Here is a 22,783-nt window from a genome sequence, read left to right on the forward strand (position 1 = left end):
GCACTGCCTGAACTATCTACGGAGGCAGAATAACAAAAGAACCTTCAATTGTGATGTGCCAGATTCCGGGAGTCCCCCAGAGGAAGTGAGGGGTGACACAGTGTCAGGCACGGGTGAGCCCTGCACTCCACTGCAGAGAACCTCATTTGCACCCACCGCTCCCAACACTGGGCGGCTGACTGCCTTCGGGCAGTCACTTAGCAACTTGATTATGGAGCAGGCTGAACAAATTGCAACAGGCACTGGAATGTGGCGACTAGGGGATTTTCACAGTAACTTCATTGTAGCAATACAGATTATTATTACCACATTACTTGATGACCTGATTTGCTGAGATTCAAGAATGATTCATGCATTGAATCCCGTGACAGACTGTTGCCACAGTTATAGGCAAATGCTAGCTCACCGTAACTTGGGAGTTTTATTCCCTTGGTGATCATTTCATTTTTTTTTTTTAAGTGTTTTTTCAATGACTTGCATGTTTGCTTGGACAAGATTAAAGGTTTTTTTAAAATTTATTTAGAGTACTCAATTATTTTTTCCCCAATTAAGTAGCAATTTAGCATGGCCAATTCACCTACCCTGCACATCTTTGGGTGTGGGGGTGAGACCCATGCAGACACTTGGGAGTGTAGCCACCTAAGATGGACACTGGGCTACAAAATGGAGAACTGCTAAGGCTGTAGGGAGAAAACAGTCTTAGCAAGGACAAGCAGTTTGCAGAAGGCTAATTAGCATTCTGCACGTACCGAAACCAGTTTATGGCCAGGTGCAGGATCTCAACTAAAGGTGTAAATGGCAACAACGCTTCGCATAGTAATGAGGTGATCAAGATCCAGGCCAGCACAATAGAAACATTTAGATATGAATGGATGCTTTTGAGAGAGGCCCAGACGAAACGGCACCATAAGTATCCATCACAAAGACCCATAGAGACCGCCCAACCCATCGAGAAGAGACCCTCAGATTGGGGGATTTGTAAAATATCGATTGGAAGAAGACCCAATCGATATACGGCAGGTAGAGAACCGCCCCGAAAAGGCGCGGACCTTGGGAAACCTATAAAAGTAGACCCCGCACATGGTTCGGTCTGTTTTGGCTCCGGCTCTGCTTTGGCTCCGGCTCGGACTGTTTTTGGCTCCGGCTCTGCTTTGGCTCTGGCGCTCGCTGATACATCGCATCCTGATTCCAGTTCCATCACCAGCCGTTGAGCCACCAGCCATCGAACTGTAAGTTTCACCACGACGCTCGCTACGTGAACCAGACTTGCTAGACCCTGACGACCTTCAAGCTTTCTGAGAGTTGCAGACCAAGAACGGGACGAAGGCCTCGCTCCCTGACCTTGCCTGTTCCTGTTTAGATAAGTATTTTAGTCGTTTAGTTTAGTAGTAACTTAGTCTCTTTAGTGTTTTGGGCAGCACGGTAGCATGGTGGTTAGCATAAATGCTTCACAGCTCCAGGGTCCCAGGTTCGATTCCCGGCTGGGTCACTGTCTGTGTGGAGTCTGCACGTCCTCCCCGTGTGTGCGTGGGTTTCCTCCGGGTGCTCCGGTTTCCACCCACAGTCCAAAGATGTGCGGGTTAGGTGGATTGGCCATGCTAAATTGCCCGTAGTGTCCTAATAGTAAGGTTAAGGGGGGGGAGTTGTTGGGTTACGGGTATAGGGTCGATACGTGGGTTTGAGTAGGGTGATCATTGGGGCTAGTTTAGCTCACAAGGCTAAATCGCTGGCTTTTAAAGCAGACCAAGCAAGCCAGCAGCACGGTTCGATTCCCGTACCAGCCTCCCCGGACAGGTGCCGGAATGTGGCGACTAGGGGCTTTTCACAGTAACTTCATTGAAGCCTACTCGTGACAATAAGCGATTTTCATTTCATTTTCATCATTGTTCGGCACAACATCGAGGGCCGAAGGGCCTGTTCTGTGCTGTACTGTTCTATGTTCTATGTTCTAGTGTGTGCATGTGTATTTATTATATTTGTGATAATAAATATCAATCGTTGGAACTTCCTAATCGGTGTACAGATTTATTACTTTGAACCTGACCTTGATATACTTGTGAGGTGTCTCGACACGGCACCTGGCGACTCCTGAGCTGAATTACACACACAGAGCTGTAGTAGTGTTAAGCACATGGCCTTTAAACGGAGGCGTGTTAATACACTCCAATAAAGGGGCAGCACGGTGGCACAGTGGTTAGCATTGCTGCCTACGGCGCTGAGGACCCGGATTCGAATCCCGGCTCTGGGTCACTGTCTGTGAGGAGTTTGCACATTCTCCCCGTGTCTGCGTGGGTTTCCCCACCACAACCCAAAGATGTGCAAGATAGGTGGATTGGCCACACTAAATTGCCCCTTAATTGGAAAAAAAGTAATTGGGTACTCTAAATTTATTTTAAAAAAATTTAAAAAAATACACTCCAATAAAACGTTTCAGACTCAAGTAAAACGTGCAACAGGAGAATGTGCAAAGTCCACACGGAGAGTGACCTGGGAGCGGGATCGATCCCGGGTCCTCAGTGCTGTAGGCAGCAGTGCTAACCACTGCACCACCATGCCGCCCCTAAGATTAAAGATCTTTAATGGAAATTTCACTGGCTGGCTGTGTTTGAGTAACCGTTGGGGGCATTTTTCCAAAGGCAATGCTGAATGCCTAATTTCCACTTCCAGACTAGGATTTCTCCCATGGGTTCATGACTACTCTACGGAGTAGTCCTGGCAAAAGCCAGCCCAAAATTATGGGGAAATTGAGATGCCCACCCTGCAATATGGCTGGTGATAATGGGTGTGTTGTGTCTAGGCTTATTGATGCCCTTATCCTGTGCCAGAAACAGGAACATGGGATGGAAATCCCAGAGTTAGGTTGCTCCTGCCATATGTAAATGACAAAAAGAACAAATTAAGCATTTTGTTAACAAGGGAACTTTTAAATTATTACCTAAATTTAACTCCTAAACTTTCAAGGGTTAATGTTAAGAACATGGGAGGGTGGCTTGACCAAGGGTTAATGTGAGGGGACCATGTAGCTGACTAATATGTATTTATGACCTCTTCTTAATTCCCAATATATACATGGATATAGCTAGGAAAGGCTCGTTTACATTGGATTTGTGCCACTATTTCATGGCAATAAGGGGCATCGACATGAAAATGTTTGAGGTTCCCCGATGTTCTTGGGGGTCACTAGGGATTCCGTGGTCTAACGGTTGGGCAACCCTGGTGGTAGAACATAGAACATAGAGCCATGATCACCCTATTCAAACCCACGTATCCACCCTACACCCGTAACCCAACAACCCCCCCCCCCACCTTACTTTTTAGGACACTACGGGCAATTTAGCATGGCCAATCCACCTTACCCGCACATCTTTGGACTGTGGGAGGAAACCGGAGCACCCGGAGGAAACCCACGCACACACAGGGAGGACGTGCAGACTCTGCACAGACAGGGAATCAAACCTGGGACCCTGGAGCTGTGAAGCATTTATGCTAACCACCATGCTACCGTGCTGCCCCACATGGTATGATGTATACAATGCATAAGGGTTCCAGCAGCAGGTGAGGCTGCAGCAGAATCCGGTGAAAGTGCGGAGGAAGTCTCTGATGGTGCTGATATGGAATCAGAAGCACTCTCTTCAGAGCCAAATGACACCAATATTGCAAAGAGCTATTGCCAGGGAGAAGGATAGTCAGTCACTGGGATCTGAGGTCGGGAATGCGAGTCCCCCCCCCCCCCCGGTGTGGGGAGGTCGGGAATGTGTGAGACCCCGCCCCCGCCCCCCGCGCCCCGCGCCCCGGGCCCCGGGCCCCGCGCCCCGGGCCCCGGGCCCCGCGCCCCGCGCCCCGGGCCCCACACCCCGGGCCCCACACCCCGGGCCCCGCACCCCGGGCCCCGCACCCCGGGCTCCGCGAGTTGGTCAGGTCCCTGCAGTGGGATACCACAGCATTAAACTTTCTGCTGCGATATTTCAGCCTCAGAGCTGCTGTGTTGCTGGGGTTTAAACAGAAGGCATCCGGTCGATGGGCCACATGACGCTGCAATGTTGTTGCTCGGAGTGTGGGATCTGAGAATGATATTGGACTCCCCAGTACGTATTCAACTGGTGGTAATTTCTGCTCATCCACCTGAGCAGCCTGCCAATTGGGCACTGGATGAAGTGGACAGCAGTGCTGCTGAGGCAGAGCAGGGTGTCCTATGTCACGTATGTGGTACAACGTGCTTTCTGATGGGCGTTGCATGATAGCTCCGAGCAACAACATTGCAGCGTCATGTGGCCCATCGACCGGATGCCTTCTGTTTAAACCCCAGCAACACAGCAGCTCTGAGGCTGAAATATCGCAGCAGAAAGTTTAATGCTGTGGTATCCCACTGCAGGGACCTGACCAACTCGCGGAGCCGGGGGGGGGGGTCTCACATTCCCGACCTCCCCACACCGGGGGGGGGGAACTCGCATTCCCGACCTCCCCACACGGGGGGGGAAACTCGCATTCCCGATCTCCCCACACCGGGGGGGCATTCCCGACCTCCCCACACCGGGGGGGGGGCATTCCCGACCTCCCCACACCGGGGGGGGGGGGCATTCCCGACCTCCCCACACCGGGGGGGGCATTCCCGACCTCCCCACACCGGGGGGGGGGGGCATTCCCGACCTCCCCACACCGGGGGGGGGGCATTCCCGACCTCCCCACACCGGGGGGGGGGGGGGGCATTCCCGACCTCCCCACACCGGGGGGGGGGGGGGGACTCGCATTCCCGACCTCCCCACACCGGGGGGGCATTCCCGACCTCCCCACACCGGGGGGGGGGGACTCGCATTCCCGACCTCCCCACACCGGGGGGGGGCATTCCCGACCTCCCCACACCGGGGGGGCATTCCCGACCTCCCCACACGGGGGGGGGGGGCATTCCCGACCTCCCCACACCGGGGGGGGGCATTCCCGACCTCCCCACACCGGGGGGGGGGACTCGCATTCCCGACCTCCCCACACCGGGGGGGCATTCCCGACCTCCCCACACCGGGGGGGCATTCCCGACCTCCCCACACCGGGGGGGGGGGGGCATTCCCGACCTCCCCACCCCGGGGGGGGGGGGGAACTCGCATTCCCGACCTCCCCACACCGGGGGGGGAACTCGCATTCCCGACCTCCCCACACCGGGGGGGGAAACTCGCATTCCCGATCTCCCCACACCGGGGGGCATTCCCGACCTCCCCACACCGGGGGGGGGGCATTCCCGACCTCCCCACACCGGGGGGGGGGGGCATTCCCGACCTCCCCACACCGGGGGGGGGGGGGAAACTCGCATTCCCGACCTCCCCACACCGGGGGGGGGGGGAAACTCGCATTCCCGACCTCCCCACACCGGGGGGGGAAACTCGCATTCCCGATCTCCCCACACCGGGGGGGCATTCCCGACCTCCGATCCCCTGCCCCACCCCATTTGAAGACCACCCCCACCCCCCCACCCCCCAGTCACTAATTTACCTGCTTCACCGAGAGTCCTGGGTCCGAGGAAGCCCAGAGGCTGCAACAGGGGGAGGGCGAAGAGAAGAACCGAACGCGCCAATCGAGAATTCATCGAGAATTGTCGCCACATCACCGGGACACAACTTTACTCTCCATTTTCTCGAGGGCACTGCTTTTCTGCCAGACCACACCCGCCCCCGAAACTCCCCCAGCTACTCAATCGGAAAAAAGCAGAAATCAGGAAGTGGTTTTGACAAATGTCAATCACAGAATTGTTACAGCGCAGACTGAGACCATTCAGTCCATCGCGCCTGGGACGGCTCTTCCAATGAAAGGTGCTATCTCTCCCCCCCCCCCCCCCCTGCACATTCTTCCTTTATTTTAACTCTGCACCTTCTTCCTGTTTTAAAATAAATTTACCCAAATAATTTTTTTCCAATTAACTGGCAATTTAGCCTGGCCAATCCACCTACCCTGCACGTCTTCGGGTTGTGGGGGCAAAACCCACGCAAATACAGGGAGAATGTGCAAACTCCACATGGACAGTGACCCAGAGCTGGGATCGCACCTGGGACCTCGATGCCGTGAGGCAGCAATACTAACTACTGCGCCACCATGCTGCCCCACATTCTTCTTTTTTATAGAGCATTTAGTTCACCCTTAAATCATAGAATCCCTGCAATGCAGAAGGAGGCCATTTGGCCCATCGGGTTTGCCCCAACACCACTCTGCCTAGGTCCACTTTCCTGCCCTATCCTCTTAAACCTAACCTGCACATCCCTGGAAACTAAGGGGCAATTTAGCATGGCCAATTCACCTGATCTGCCTAGAATCCAGACAGCGCAGAAGAAAGTGATCGAGTCTGCCCCCACCCTTCGAGAAACCACCCTACCTAGGTCTAATTCCTGCCATTTTCCTGCAACCTCAACCCTATGGGACACTTTAGCGTGACCAAATCACCTAATCTGCACATCTTTGGACATATTTGTGATTGATTGATTGGTTTGATTTATTGTCACATGTACCGAAGTACAGTGAAAAGTATTTTTCTGTGGCCAAGGGAACGTACACAGTAGACAAAAAAGAATAATAATCAACAGAGTACATTGACAAATGGAAATCAACAAATAGTGATTGGTTACAGTGCGGAACAAGGGACCAAAAAAGCGCAAATATATGAGGAAGAGCAGCATAGGGCGACGTGAATAGTGTTCTTACAGGGAACAGATAAGTCTGAGGGAGAGTCGTTGAGTCCAGTAGCTGTTCCTATGTCTGGATGTGCGGGTCTTCAGACTTCTGTACCTTCTGCCTGATGGAAGGGTCTGGAAGAGGTCAAAGCCTGGGGGCGCAATTCTCCCAACGGGAGTCTAAGTGCCGACGGCGGAGTGAAAACCGGAGTGTTTCACTCCGGCGTCGGAGCCCGCTCCCAGCCCCCTATTCTCCCGCCCCAGGGGGCTAGGAGCGGCGTCGCATCATTGACGCCATGGCGCCATGTAAATGACGCGGTCGGCGCCGCGCAAATGACATCACCCGCGCATGCGCAGTTGCCGTCCTCCCCAAGTCCACCCCGCAAGAAGATGGCGGATGGATCTTTTTTTTTAAATTTAGAGTACTCAATTTTTTTTTCCAATTAAGGGGCAATTTAGCGTGGCCAAACCACCTACCCTGCACATCTTTGGGTTGTGGGGGTGAGACCCACGCAGACACGGGGGGAAATGTGCAAACTCCACATGGACAGTGACCCAGGGCCGGGATTCGAACCCGGGTCCTCAGCGCCGTAGGCAGCAATGCTAACCACTGTGCCACGTGCCGCCCCAGGTGGATGGATCAGGCGGTGGAGGAAAGGAGGCTCTCCCTTAGAGAGGCCAGCCCGCCGATCAGTGGGCACCGATCACGGGCCAGACCCCATCGGAGGGCCCCCCTCCCCGGTGCAGGAACCCCCCCCCCAGCATTCCCGCGCAGATCCCGCCGGCAGCGACCAGGTGTGGACGGAGCCGGCGGGAACCTGTCGTGTTGGGGCGGCCGCTCAGCCCATCCGGGCCGGAGAATCGCCGCTCGCTTTTTGCAAACGGCGAGAGCCGATTATCCGAGCGGCCAGCCGTGATTCTTGCCGCGCTGGTTTGGGGGGGATGGGAGAATCATGTGCGGGTGCCTGGGCAGTGTGGCGGGACTCGCGCGGCGGCCCGGCGATTCTCCCGCCTGGCGTGAGGGGGTAGAATTCCGCCCTGGGTGTGAGGGGTCTCTGACAATGCTGTCTGCCTTCCTGAGGCAGCGGGAGATGTGTACAGAATCAATGGGAGGGTGGCAAGCTTGTGTGATGCGTTGGGCTGAGTTCACCACACTCTGCAGTTTCTTGCAATCTTGGGCCGAGCAGTTGCCATAAGCTGTGATGCAGCCACATACAATCATAGGACCCTGGAGCTGTGAAGCAGCAGTGCTAACCACTGTGCTACCTTAAAAACAAATTAAATCAAATAGAGATGGAGGGTCAGGTGAGGTGATGTCCTTGCGTGATGTGGAGCTGGTGGACCCCAATGTGGTTCCTAGTGAGCACGTCTGTGGTAAGTGTTGGTTGCTTGAGAAACTCCAGCTCAGAGTTGATGAGCTGGATTCTGAGCTTTGGACACTGCAACACATCAGGGAGGGGGAGAGGTACCTGGACAATGTATTCCAGGAGGTAGTCACACCCCTTGCATTAAATACCTTAAATTTGGCCAGTGCTCAGGGACAAGAGGGTGTGGCTGCAAGTGTGGCAGGTGACGTATCCAGGAGTAGGGTTGCAGGAGTCTCAGTCCTGAACTTGTCCAACAGGTTTGAGATTCTTACTCTTGTGTGGATGGGAATGGGACTGCAGGGAGGATGAGCAAACTGACCATAGCACCATGGTAACAGGGAGCCATTCAAGTCAGGGGAGAAAAAAATAAATGTAGTCGTAATGGGGGAATAGTATCGTTAGGGGCATTGACACTGTTCTCTGTGACCAGGACCGAGAATCCCAAAGGTTGTGTTGCCTGCCTGGTTGGGAATATCTCATCTGGGCTGCAGAGGAACTTGGAGTGGGAGGGTAGAGATCCAGTTGTCGGGGTGGCATAGTGGAGCAGTGGTTAGCACTGCTGCTTCACGGCGCTGAGGACCCGGGTTCGATCCCAGCCCCATGTTACTGTCCGTGTGGAGTTTGCACATTCTTCCCGTGTCTGCGTGGGTCCCCACAACCCAAAGATGTCCAGGGTAACAGGAGGGCAGCAAGGTGGCACAGTGGTTAGCATTGCTGCCTATGGCGCTGAGGACCCGGGTTCGAATCCCGGCCCTGGGTCACTGTCCGTGTGGAGTTTGCACATTCTCCCCGTGTCTGCGTGGGTCTCACCCCCCCACAACCCAAAGATATGCAGGGTATGTGGATTGGCCATGCTAAATTGCCCCTTAATTGGAAAAAATAATCGGGTACTCTAAATTTATTTTTTAAAAAGATGTCCAGGGTAGGTGAATTTGCCATGCGCCTTAATTGGAAATGAAAGAGAATTAGGTGCTCTAAATTTATTTTTTTAAAAAGATCCAGTTGTCATCCACACAGGTACCAACAATATAGATCGAACAAGAACAGGGGTTCTGCTAAGGGAGTAAGAACAGCTAGGAGCTAAATTAAAAAGCAGAACCAAATAGGTAATAACCTCTGGAGAGGGGGGGGGGGGGGGGCAGTGAGGAGGGTTCAGTTGTACGGAGAATTAGAAATTCAAAGTTAAAGGAAAGAGTAGAAGTGCAATATTACAGGGCAGCACGCTGACAGTGGTTAGCACTGCTGCCTCACGTCGCCAACTCCCAGGTTCGATCACGACTCTGGGTCACTGTCCACGTGGAGTTTGCACATTCTCCCCGTGTCTGCGTGGGTTTCACCCCAACAACCCAAAGATGTACAGGGTAGGTGGATTGGCCACACCACAATTGCCACTTAATTGGAAAAAAATAATTGGGTACTCAAAATTTATTGTAAAAAAAGGACAGCTGACTCACAGCGCTGAGGACCCGGTTTCAATCCCGGGCCCAGGTTACTGTCTGTGTGGAGTTTGCAAATTCTCCCCGTGTCTACGTGGGTTTCACGCCCACAACCCAAAGATGTGCAGGTTTGGTGGATTGACCACACTAAATTGTCCCTTAATTGGAAAAACATAACTGGGTATTCTAAAATCTAAAAAGAAAAATTTCATTTTTTCCAATTAAGGGGCAATTTAGCGCGGTCAATCCACCTACTCTGCACATCTTTGGGTTGTGGGGGGCGAAACACACACAAACACGGGGAGAATGTGCAAACAGACCGTGACCCAGAGCTGGGATCGAACCTGGGATCGCGGCGCCGTAAGGCAGCAGTGCTAACCACTGTGCTGCCCAGTTGGACAAAAAAATTATTGGGTACTTTAAATTTATTTTTTAAGAAATGGTCTGGATACTACGGCCAAATAGCCTTGTGTTATAACCATTCTATAGGTAACACATTTGTCAAAAAGATGTAATGGACAATTATAACGGTCACATACATACATGTTCAAGTACCTGCTACTTCGTTCCTTGGGCAGCCTTTACATCACTGAGACTGCCTATTACCAACTCAATAACATGACTGACTGCACCATTGCTACACTTCACCTACTGCTCTCAGTCATGCCTTTGTCAGCTCATTTGTTTAGACGTGTGCCTCTAGATTTGGGTGCTTTAGTCATACCTTCGTCACCTCTAGACTTGACTATTTTGGTACATTCCTGACTGGTCTCCACCCTTCCACCCTCATCAACTTAACATTGTCCGAAACAGAGTTTTCAAAGAATCGTTACAGTGCAGAAAGAGGCCATTCGGCCCATCGAGCCCACACCTACCCTCTGAAAGAGTACCCTAACTAGGCCTGCTCTGCCACCCTAGCCCTGGAACTCTACAACCTCATCTAACCTTTGGGCACTCTGGGCAATTTAGCTCGACCAATCCAACTAACCTGCACATCTTTGGACAGTGGAGGAAACCACAGCGAGAACATGCAAACTCTGCACACATAGTCATCCGAGGCCAAAATTGAACCGAGGTCCATGGTGCTACAAGGCAGCAGTGCTAACCACTGTGCCGCCATGCTGCCGTTTCCATTTCATTTATTATATTAGAGGCAAGATATAAATGCACTTTCACGTTATAGTTAATGGATCCATGTATTCTTACTCATGCCAAGTCCCTTCACCCATAATCTCAGCACTGAGTGACATATATTGGTTCCTGGTAATAGAACATAGAACAGTACAGCACAGAACAGGCCCTTCGGCCCTCGATGTTGTGCCGAGCAATGATCACCCTACTCAAACCCACGTATCCACCCTATACCCGTAACCCAACAACCCCCCCCCCCTTAACTTATTTAGGACACTACGGGCAATTTAGCATGGCCAATCCACCTAACCCGCACATCTTTGGACTGTGGGAGGAAACCGGAGCACCCGGAGGAACCCCACGCACACACGGGGAGGATGTGCAGACTCCGCACAGACAGACCCAGCCGGGAATCGAACCTGGGACCCTGGAGCTGTGAAGCATTTATGCTAACCACCATGCTACCGTGCTGCCCCAAATAGCAGAGACCTCACTCATTTTAGCTAATTTCGGAAATCCGTGTTGGCGAAAACTCCACACCTAACTTGGGGCCAGGATCGAAACTCTCTGCATTCTCTCGCGGGTATAACTTCTCGAAGAGATAGAGCACTTCAAGCTCACAATGCTTTGATTAAAATAAAAAATCTTCCATTTTCCTTAATTACAAATTTTAAAAATTTAAGCCAATTTTCAATGCCTGATTTTATAGGCACCACCCATTCCTTTTTCTTTTAACAATCTCAGACCCATTCTCACCCAAACACATTTACCACCTGCAATTCTTAAAAACTTACTGCAACTTAATTTCTAAGAAGTTCAAACCAAAACTACAAAAGCGGTGTGGAGATTTAAAACTGTCTACTGAAAGGGTTAACCTTCTGCAGAATCTAAAATGGCGGAGCTGAGTACTGTTCTGTTCTATAGGGAGTGGGGTAGCTTGATCTTTTTTTCGGACAATGCTCGGCACAACATTGAGGGCCAAAGGGCCTGTTCTGTGCTGTACTGTTCTATGTTCTATGTTTGATAAACATTCTTGAGGTAAAGCAGCTCCCTGTAACTTTCTTTTTACCAAGTTGTAAACACTATATTGAACTCCACTTTCTCAACTGGTATACTTTTCCCTCCTATTTCAGTTTCTACAATTTTTTTAGGGAACTAAACACAATACTTTGACTGTTTTTCTACGGATGAGTAATCCTATAATAACATTTGTCTCTGCGATAGGAAAAGGCAATGTTAGGGACTTTCCTGATCTGGGTCGCTGTGGTTTCATTCCTTTCATAAGGGGCCATTTGCAATTAAAAGCACGATTGCTTCCTCAGTTTGTAATCACTTGTTTGAGCCTTCCTGCACTTTCTACTGCACAGTGAGGAGTCTGTTGGAATCCGCCCCTTTTTTTTTGCATTTTTCCAATTTGTTTACAATGTTTTCAGGCGAAATGTAGTGACATAGTCCCTTCACCTCCCCCATTCTACAACAAACCCGAATTCCCCCTTGTCAGTACGTGACGCTATAGCCCGTGCTTCAAAGTGAGGCGGCATAGTGGTTAGCACAGCTGCCTCACAGCTCCAAGGACCCAGGTTCAATTCCGACCTCCGGTGACTGTCTGTGTGGAGTTTGCACTTCCTCCCCGTGACTGCATGGGTTTCCTCCTGGTGCTCCGCTCCGGTTTTCTCCCACAGCCCAAAGATGTGAGGTTAAGTGGATTGCTATGGTATATTGACCCTAGGTAGAGTTACGGAGACCTAGGTAAGGTATCCTTTCAGAGGGTCGATGCAGACTCGATGGGCCAAATGGCCTCCTTCTGCACTGTCGGGATTCTATGATTGGATAGTATAATTATGTAAATAGAGCTTGTTAGTGATTGGATATTGTAATTAGGCAAGTGTGGTTAGCAAAGTTCCCCTTTGTCCATTGTTCTGGTATCTTTGTTGTCTTTGCTGCTTCACAGGAAATCTTACAGCCGAGTTGATATTTTTTAAAAAACCTTTCAGTATTAATTGTAATTTCCTTCCAGTAATTTGATACCACTGATCCTTGACATCAGGTGGAACTGTTGGCATGTTATGGAATTAATTCCAGATTTTCTGTGACTGACTAATTTGCAAGCGAATTGTTCAAAACAATTCCCACACATGCAGATTCCCCTCAATGTACACAAGGCTTTATCTCCACCCAAAAGCACACAGAGTCGCACTTACTCCTCATACAGACTCCTCTCACCCTCATCATACCCACATATTCACAGCCTCACTTACTTGTCAGCACGAACACATAGGAGGAGGGGTGTTTATGGCCTCTCATGGCATGGTTGGTGCGTTAGGGAGGGTATTAAATCTAGCACCTCGCCACCTGCTTCCTTCAACGTCTGGGATGAAAAAGCCTGCTTGAAATTCCTGCACAACCACAATTTAGGATTTTACATGGCCAAGTATTGACACTTAGTGGTCCCGTCACCACTGTTATTAACCCAGCTGCAGGTGGGCCTGTACATAGTTTAGAAACATGCGGGAGGCTTGTGGTCTCTGGAGTAGGTCGATCGCTCAAAGTCACTTTCCTGAGTGTTAAGGGGGCAGGGGGGGGTGCCTGCTGGAAAATCACACCCTTGTCCTGGTTCCTGACCCCTTTCCCTCATTCCCCCGCAACCAGTGCCCTGCAAAACCGCTCTTGCCATGGCACACCTCTGGTCTGGGTCACTGCGATTCTGGACCTCCAGGACTGTCGCACCACCCCTTTGCCGACCTCTGATTGTTAATCGCGGGAAAGGCACACCAGTTAAAGTGCCTTCACCAACCGGTAGGCAAGACCCCCGATGTCTCCATAAAAATTCCCAACAGAATTTAGGAATATACACTGTCACAGGCAAACAGATACGCAGTTATTTTTCTCCATTTTAAGTAATGGAGAACATGAAGCCATTTGTTTTCCATGTTAAATCTACTCTCTGCTCGTTAGCTACTAAGGCACGGTAGCACATTGGTTAGCAATAGCGCCAGGGTCCCAGGTTCGATTCCCGCTTGGGTCGCTGTCTGTGCGGAGTCTGCACATTCTCCCCACGTCTGCGTGGGTTTCCTCCCACATGTCCCAAAAGACATCTGTTAGGTAATTTGGACATTCTGGATTCTCCCTCTGTGTACCCGAACAGGCGCCGGAATGTGGTGACTAGGTTCACAATAACGTCATTGCAGTGTTGATGTGAGCCTACTTGTGACAATAAAGATGATGATTATTATAAGAGCCACTGCACTTTCTGACAACAGCCTGAGGGTTATAACCAGTCTCTAATTATGTGGGGCGTGTGCTTATTGTTTACAGATAATAATCACCAAGCCAACAAGATGTGATCATATACCAGTTTCGGAATAAAGAAATTCAATCAAGATAGGTGTGTACCTCAGCAGAATGTTAGTGCCACAATCTCAGACCCGTTCTAACTTTATGCCCTTTCTCTTCTGACTCATCTGTCTCACTTTTTGCATATTCCAGGCCTGTGCCCTGTGGTGATGTGCATCACTGTAAATACACAAGGGGTTAATGTAAATACATATAGACTAGCTAGACACTAGAGGGAGCACCAGAGACATGACGCACAGACACTCAACCAATAGAACAGTTAGATAGGACACGACCAATGGGCATTCACGATACGCACAGAGGTGACACGACCACAGGGGGGGCATTACACCAACCCATATATAAAGGACACCACACACATGATCTGCCTCTTTCCAGTGGAGATAGTCAGTGAGTACAGACACAGGGTTGATTCAATATCACTCCCACCACGTGGATTGTAGCAGACTGGTGAGTTAGTCTGAGTAGCTATAGAAGGATTAACAGTAGTGGCGAACCCGAGTAATAGAAGTGTAAATAGTTTAATAAACGTGTTGAAGTTATCTCCATGTCTGAACCTTCCTTTGTCAAGTGCACGACAAGGAAGCCGCTTATGCTCCACCTAGAGCATAACAAGACATGCCTCCGAGCGCAAATAAGTGTTTAAAATGATTGGAGATGGGGGTAGATAGACACAGGTGGTTTTCTTTTCATTGAATGGTTCAGCTTAATTTGCTAAAATTATGTCCCAAATTAATCAATGCAACTTTGCACTGATAGTTTGGTTGCACAGTTTAATTGAGGGAGGAGCCTTAGCACTGCTGCCTCGTGGCGCCAAGGATCCAGGTTCGATCCAGGCCCCAGGTCCGTGTGGAGTTTACACATTCTCCCCCTGCCTGTGTGGGTCACCCCCCCCCCCCCCCCCCCCACACAACCCAAAGATGTGCAGGGTAGGTGGATTGGCCACGCAAAATTGCCCCTTCATTGGAAAAACATAATAATTGGCTACTCTACAATTTAAAAAAGATTGGCGAGGAGCCAGTTACTCGCTTAATCAGCTTCCTTCCTTTTATCTGTAAAGTGAAGAAAGACAAAAGGACTTTCAATTGTACTGCGTGTGTTTCATTGCTGGCCTTAGCCTGAACTGGTTAACAGCTGCACATGCCTGCCCAGAAAGGCAACACTCTCCGCATGCCAAGTAAATGCATCACCCCTTCAAGGCAAGCTGCAAAAGCTGGCTGTCTGAAACCTACTAAAACGGGACGAGATGTACATTTAATTGATATTTCCACCCGATGCCAGGAGGCAAATTTCAGCAAGTGATATTGACAAAGTAAATCAGTGTCCCAGACGCAACCAGCTGCTTCATCAATGACCTTCCCTCCATGATAACGTCAGAAGTGGGGATGTTTTTGATGACTGCACAATGTTCAGTACCATTCGAGATTGAAGGCGTCCATGTCCAAATGCAGCAGGAGCTGGACAGCATTCAGCTTTTGACTGATAAATGTATATGGCTCTCCCGTGCTCCCTCTAGTGTTTGCTCAGTTGTATTGCATCTAGTTAACTTGTGATCACCACAACGTCCACATCCCGTAAGTGCCATGCTGACCATGTCCGAGAAAAGAGAGAATCTAACCATCTCCCCATAATGTTCAATTCTCATCTCTGAATCTCCCACTATTACCATTGACCAGAAGCTGAATTGGACTCGCCATATAAATGAAAGCAAATTACTGTGGATGCTGGAATCTGAAACCAAAGAGAAAATGCTGGAAAATCTCCGCAGGTCTGGCAGCATCTGTAGGGAGAGAAAAGAGCTAAGGTTTCGAGTCCAGATGACCCTTTGTCGAAGCCAAATAAATTCTCTGGCTAAAGAGTAGGTCAGATGCTGGGACACACCTCCTGACTTCCCAAAGAATGTTCACAGTCTACAAGGCACCAAGTCATGGGATACTGTCCACTTGTCTGCATGAGTGCAGCTCCAATAATGTTCAAGAGGCTTAGCACCATCTAGGACATAGCAGCCCGCTTGATTGGCACCCCATCAACCATGCTAAACATTCATTGTCTCCCGACTGTACAGTGACAGACGTCCATCTACATTGGGCACTGCAGCAACTCACCGGGAGAATCTTCGGGAGAATCTCCCAAACCCACAACTTGTACTATCTAGAAGTACAAGGGCAGCAGATGCACAGTGGTTAGCACTGCTGCCTCACAGCACCAGGGACCCGGGTTCAATTCGGCCTTGGGTGACTGTGTGGAGTTTGCATGTTCTCCCTACCTCTGCGTGGGTTTCTTCCAGGTTCTCTGGTTTCCTCGCAAAGTCCAAAGATGTGCAGGTTAGGTGGATTGGTCATGCTAAAATTGCCCTTAGTGTCCATGGATATGGAGGTGAGGTAGAGTTACGGGAATAGGCCGAGGGAGTAGGTAGGGTGCTTTTTCAGAAGGTCAGTGCGGATCCAATGGGCCAAATGGCCCCTTTCTGCACTGTCGGTATTCTATGGGATCACCTGCAAATTCCTCACCAAGCACACATCATCCTGATTTGAGAATATATCGCCGTTCCATCACTGGGTCAAGATCCTGCAACTCCCTCTCGAACACACTTTGGATGTACCTACACCACATGGGCTGCTGTGGTTCAAGAGGTGGCTCACCACCACCTTCTGAAGGACACTAAATGCTGGCCTACTTAGAGGCTCCCCCATGCTTTGTAAGGATAAAAAAATTAATCCTTATCAACCTTTCTTCCAGAAAGAGCTGGAAACAAAGAGGCTTAAGTCAAGGGGCAGCATAACACACAGTCCCTAAACTGTGAAACCCCACAACTGCTGCCTTGCTGAATGGTCAACACATCCATGGATAAAGGCACACAAGTTTGCGAATGACCCAGATGAAGAGCCAGTGAAAGACGGCCTACTTGGCTGCGTCTCAGTTACCTCAAGAGGCTGGTATTGGCTTCCTTTTGCAAAAGTGGGGATACAGCCAAATTCATTTGGTCAACTGTGGAGAGGAAGAGGCCCCGATGAGCAGATTCTTTGGGGTGGAGGACAGGTGTGCAAAGTGTGCGGGGGGTGGGCCAGCGAATCATGTCCATATGTTCTGGCCATGTCCAAAACTGAGGGGATTTTGGCAGGGGTTTGCTGACACCATGTTCACAGTATTAAATACGAGGGTGGCAATGAGTCTGGAGGTGGCGATTTTTGGGGTGTCGCAGGATCCAGGAATCCAGGAGGAGAGAGAGGCGGATGTTCTGGCCTTTGCTTCCCTGGTAGCCCGGAGGCGCATACTACTAGCATGGGTGGAACTCAAAGCCCCAAAATCGGAGACCTGGCTTTCGGACATGGCAGGCTTCCTCTGCCTGGAGAAAATTAAATTCGCCATGAGAGGGTCTCTGCTGGGGTTCGCCCGGAGGTGGCAACCATTCGTCGACTTCCTCGCAGAGAACTAATCGTCAGCAGAAAGGAGGGAAGTGGGGGGTGGGATGGGGTTAGGTTAGCGTAGGTTAGGGGGGTAAGTAATGGCAAGACCTGTGGGAGAGGGGGGTGGAATTTGCACTATGTTTATATTTTTCTTGTTTATTGTTGATTTTGTTGTTGTTGAAATGCCAAAGAAATACCTCAATAAAACGTTTATTTTAAAAAAAACATGGAGAGGAATCCCTTTGGGATTCAACGGGTTTTGGAATTCCCTCTACTACCAGAGCCATGAAAATCTGAACGTCTTCAACTGCTGAGTCAGAGCACGCATGGAAAGCGGCGGGAGAAAGTGCAGCAAGTGACGAGAAGATTTCACAGCTTCAAGGCATCCCAAAGTGCTCTACTGCCCATGAGGTATTTGTGAAATGTACTGTCGTAATGTAAGAAATACAGCAGATAATGTGTGAACACCAATCTCCCACAAACAGAAGTGAGATAATAGCCACGTAATCAGATTCAGTGGGGCTGGGTGAGAGATTATTATGAGCACGAAACTGGGCAAAACTCTCAGCCCATCCTCAGAACAGTGGAATCTGTCAGGTCCACGTGAAAGGACAGGTGGTGCCTTGGTTTTATGTTTCATCAGGAAGTCGGATCTCCGGCAGTGTAACACTCCCTCAGTACTGCACTGCAGTGGGCAGCACGGTGGCGCAGTGGGTTCGCCCTGCTGCCTCACGGCGCCGAGGTCCCAGGTTCGATCCCGGCCCTGGGTCACTGCCGGGGGGAGTTTGCACATTCTCCCTGTGTTTGCGTGGGTTTTTCCCCCACAACCCAAAGATGTGTAGGCTAGGTGGATTGACCACGCTAAATTGCCTCTTAATTGGAAAAAATGAATTGGTACTCTAAATTTTTTTTTTTAAGTACTGCACTGCAGTGTCAGCCGAGATTTGGCACTCGTGTTCCGAGAGTTGAACATGAATGAACAAACGTCTGGCATAGAGCGAGGTGTAGGTCAGTGAAGTCTGCAGATTTCCTTTCTCACAGGAGATTACTGAACCCGATGAGTTATTACGACAAATCAACTGTAGTTTTATATTTACCATTACTAAAACTAGCTTCGTATTCTAAATGTATTAATTGAATTCAAATTCCACCAGCTGCCATTGTGGGATTTGAACTAATTGTCCCCAGGGCATTAGCCTGGGTTTCTGTATTGCTAGTTCAGTGTGTTTGCAGACCTGTCAAAGCCTCTGTGATGTACTCTGCTTTGTTTAGTCTGCCACCTACTGGTCACCCATTGATACTGCACCATGTCTGTCCAGAGAAGTTGAAATGTATTGAAATTAGGCCTAAATACAGCAGAAATAAACTTATCCCTAATGTTTTTTTTTTTTATTTTTGTTTTTTTTTTTTTAAATTTAAATTAGCCAATTATTTTTTCCAATTAAGGGGCAATTTAGCGTGGCCAATCCACCTACTATGCACATTTTTGGGTTGTGGGGGCGAAACCCACGCAGACACGGGGAGAACGTGCAAACTCCACACGGACAGTGACCCAGAGCCGGGATCGAACCTGGGACCTCAGCGCCGTGAGGCGGTTGTGCTAACCACTAGGCCACCGTGCTGCCCTCCTAATGTTAAGTTTAAAATGCAATGGCACATATTTTTAATCTTAATCCATTGAAATGGGGGAACCAATAATTCTGGTGTTCTCTAATGGTGCTAAAAAGAAAAATGTGTTTTTTTTTAAATAATTTTTATTCAAATTTTCACAAAAAATAAAACAATAACAGAAAATTCTAAGAACAAAAAAAAACAGACCCCCCCCCCCCCCCCACTGCCGTAAATACAAAAGAGAAACAATAAATTAACGCCCGTCGTTGGCAAAAAACAGATATTGAACCCAAAACAAAAACAAAGAGACAACCCCCCCCCCCGGGTTGCTGCTGCTGACCTTTTGTTTTTACCGTTCAGCCAGGAGATCTAGGAATGGTTGCCATCTCCTGAAGAACCCCTGCACTGACCCCCTTAGGGCAAATTTCACCCTCTCCAATTTAATAAACCCCGCCATATCGTTGACCCAGGCCTCCACGCTTGGGGGCCTCGCATCCTTCCACGGAAGAATAATCCTCCGCCGGGCTACTAGGGACGCAAAGGCCAGAACACCGGCCTCTTTCGCCTCCTGCACTCCCGGCTCCACTGCAACCCCAAATATTGCGGGTCCCCAGCCTGGATTGACCCTGGATCCCACCACCCTCGATACCGTCCTTGCTACACCCTTCCAAAATTCCCCCAGCGCTGGGCATGCCCAGAACATGTGGACATGGTTTGCTGGGCTCCCTGAGCACCTAATACACCTGTCCTCGCTCCCAAAATACCAGCTCATCCTTGTCCCGGTCATATGAGCCCTATGCAGTACCTTAAACTGTATGAGGCTAAGCCTCGCACATGAAGAGGAGGAGTTCACCCTTTCTAGGGCATCCGCCCACGTCCCCTCCTCAATCTCCTCACCCAGCTCCTCCTCCCATTTATCTTTCAGCTCCTCCACCGAGGCCTCGTCTACCTCCTGCATCACCTGGTACACTTCCAAGATCCTCCCCTCTCCAACCCATACCCCCGAGAGCACCCTGTGCTGGACCCCACGCGGCGGCAGCAGGGGGAACCCCGCCACCTGCCGCCTGACAAACGCCCTTACTTGCATGTACCTAAAGGCGTTCCCCGGGGAAAGCCTGAACTTCCCTTCCAGCTCACCCAGGCTCGCAAACTTCCCATCTATGAACAGGTCCCCCAGCCTCCTGACACCTGCCCTGTGCCAACTCAGGAACCCACCATCAATTCTCCCCGGAACAAACCGGTGGTTCCCCCGTATTGGGGACCCCATTGAGGCCCCCACCTCCCCCCTGTGCCGCCTCCATTGCCCCCAAATCTTGAGGGTAGCTGCCACCACCGGGCTCGTGGTATACCTCGTCGGAGGGAGCGGCAGCGGCGCCGTTGCAAGCGCTTCCAGGCTCGTACCCACACAGGATGCCATCTCCAGCCTCTTCCATGCTGTCCCCTCCCCGTCCATTACTCACTTACGCACCATTGCTGCGTTGGCAGCCCAATAATACCCACAGAGGTTGGGCAACGCCAGCCCCCCCCCCCCCCCCCCCCCCACCATCCCTGCCCCGCTCCAAGAACACCCGTCTCATCCTTGGAGTCCCGTGTGCCCACACAAACCCCGTAATGCTCCTGAAAAAGGCCTTCAGGATAAGGATGGGGAGGCACTGGAACAGGAACAGAAACCTCGGGAGCACCGTCATCTTGACTGACTGCACCCTACCCGCCAGAGACAGCGGCAGCATGTCCCACCTCTTAAACTCCTCCTCCATTTGCTCCACCAGCCTTGTGAGGTTTAGCTTATGCAAGGCCCCCCAGCTCCTGGCCACCTGAACCCCCAAGTACCTGAAGCTCCTCTCCGCCCTTTTCAGTGGGAGCCTCCCAATCCCCCCTCCTGGTCCCCCGGGTGTACCACAAACAGCTCGCTTTTCCCAAAGTTAAGCTTATACCCTGAGAAATCCCCAAATTCTCCATCACCACCGGCATTCCCCCCACCGGGTCCGCCACATACAACAATAGGTCATCCGCATAGAGCGACATTCGGTGCTCCTCCCCACCCCGGACGACATTCGGTGCTCCTCCCCACCCCGGACCAGCCCCCTCCAATCCCCCGACTCCCTCAGCGCCATACCCAGGGGTTCAATTGCCAGCGCAAAAAGTAGGAGGGACAGGGGACACCCCTGCCTCGTCCCTCGGTATAGTCGAAAATACTCCGACCTCCTCTTATTCGTAGCCACACTTGCCATCGGGGCCTCATACAACAGCCTCACCCAACTGACAAACCCCTCCCCAAACCCAAACCTTTCCTGCACCTCCCACAAGTACCCCCATCCGACCCTATCAAAGGCCTTCTCCGCATCTAGCGCCACCACTATCTCCGCCTCCCCTTCCACCGCCGGCATCATAATAACATTCAAGAACCTCCGTATATTAGTGTTCAGCTGCCTCCCCTTCACAAACCCCGTTTGATCCTCGTGGATAACTTGCGGCACACAATCTTCTATCCTCGTGGCTAAGATCTTGCCAACAACTTGGCGTCCACATTCAGGAGTGAGATCGGCCTGTATGACCCACACTGCAGGGTACCCATGTCTCGCTTAAGGATCAAGTAGATCAGCGCCCGAGACTTTGTCAGGGGTAAACACCCCCCCCTCCTCCCTCGCCTCGTTGAAGGTCCTAACCAACAGGGGGCCCAGGAGGTCTGCATACGCCTTGTAAAATTCAACCGGGATCCCATCCGGCCCCAGTGCCTTCCCCGACTGCATGTTCCCTATCCCTTTAACCAGCTCCTCAAGCTCAACTGCCGCCCCCAGACCCTCCACCCATCCCTCGGGAATCTCAGCCGGTCCAAAAAGCGCCTCATCCCCCCCTTCTCCGCCGGAGGTTCGGACCGATATAGTTTCTCATAAAAGTCCCTGAAGACCCCATTAATGTCTACCCCCCTCCGCACCACATTTCCTCCCCGGTCCTTAACTCCACCAATCTCCCTAGCCGTGTCCCGCTTACAGAGCTTGTGTGCCAGCATCCTACTCGCCTTCTCCCCATATTCGTACACCGCTCCCTGTGCTTTCCTCCACTGAGCTCCCACCTTTCTTGTGGTCAACAAGTCAAACTCAGCACGAAGGCTGCGCCGCTCCCTCAGCAATCCCTCCTCCGGGGCCCCCTGTCCACCCTCACCATCTCCCCCACCAATCTCTCCCTTTCTCTCTGCTCCCCTCTCTCCCTGTGGGCCCGAATGGAGATCAACTCCCCCCGAACCACCGCCTTCAGCGCCTCCCAGACCGTCCCCACTCGGACCTCCCCATTATCGTTGGCCTCCAGGTACCTCTTGATGCATCCTCGAAATCGCCCCCTCACATCCTCGTCCACCAGCAGCCCCACCTCCAACCGCCACAACGGGCTGGTTCCTCTCCTCCCCCAGCTCGAGGTCCACCCAATGCGGGGCATGGTCAGAAATGGCTATCGCCGAGTACTCAGCGTCTACTACCCCCGCAATCAGCGCCCTACTCAAAACAAAGAAGTCAATCCGGGAGTAGGCCTTATGCACATGGGAGAAGTATGAAAATTTCCTGGCCCTCGGCCTCGCGAACCTCCAGGGATCCACCCCTCCCATCTGGTCCATAAACCCCCTCAGCACCTTAGCCGCCGCAGGCCTCCTACCTGTCCTGGAACTGGATCGATCCAGTGGTGGATCCAGCACCGTGTTGAAATCACCCCCCCCCCCCCCCCCCCCCCCCCCCATTATCAGGCCCCCCACCTCCAAATCTGGAATCCGGCCCAACATGCGCCGCATGAAACCCACATCATCCCAATTCGGGGCATATACATTGACCAGCACCACC

At 51.2% G+C, this 22,783-nt stretch overlaps 1 protein-coding gene across 2 annotated transcripts in view; it reads right to left on the bottom strand.

The window, feature by feature from the left end:
- Positions 1-5,658, bottom strand: part of LOC119976030 (hepatocyte cell adhesion molecule-like) — a 58,772-nt gene extending 53,114 nt beyond the window's left edge. Inside the window, exon 1 of one of the 2 annotated variants that reach the window (XM_038816107.1) lies at positions 5,482-5,658. In XM_038816107.1, coding sequence (XP_038672035.1) covers positions 5,482-5,593 — 112 coding nt within the window. In that variant the 5' untranslated portion in view covers positions 5,594-5,658. The remainder of the gene's footprint in view (positions 1-5,481) is intronic. The other variant, XM_038816106.1, reaches the window with a different exon arrangement.
- Positions 5,659-22,783: the final 17,125 nt, after the last annotated feature.

This window comes from Scyliorhinus canicula, chromosome 13 (genome assembly GCF_902713615.1).
Source record: "Scyliorhinus canicula chromosome 13, sScyCan1.1, whole genome shotgun sequence".
In the NCBI taxonomy this organism is placed as follows: domain Eukaryota; kingdom Metazoa; phylum Chordata; class Chondrichthyes; order Carcharhiniformes; family Scyliorhinidae; genus Scyliorhinus; species Scyliorhinus canicula.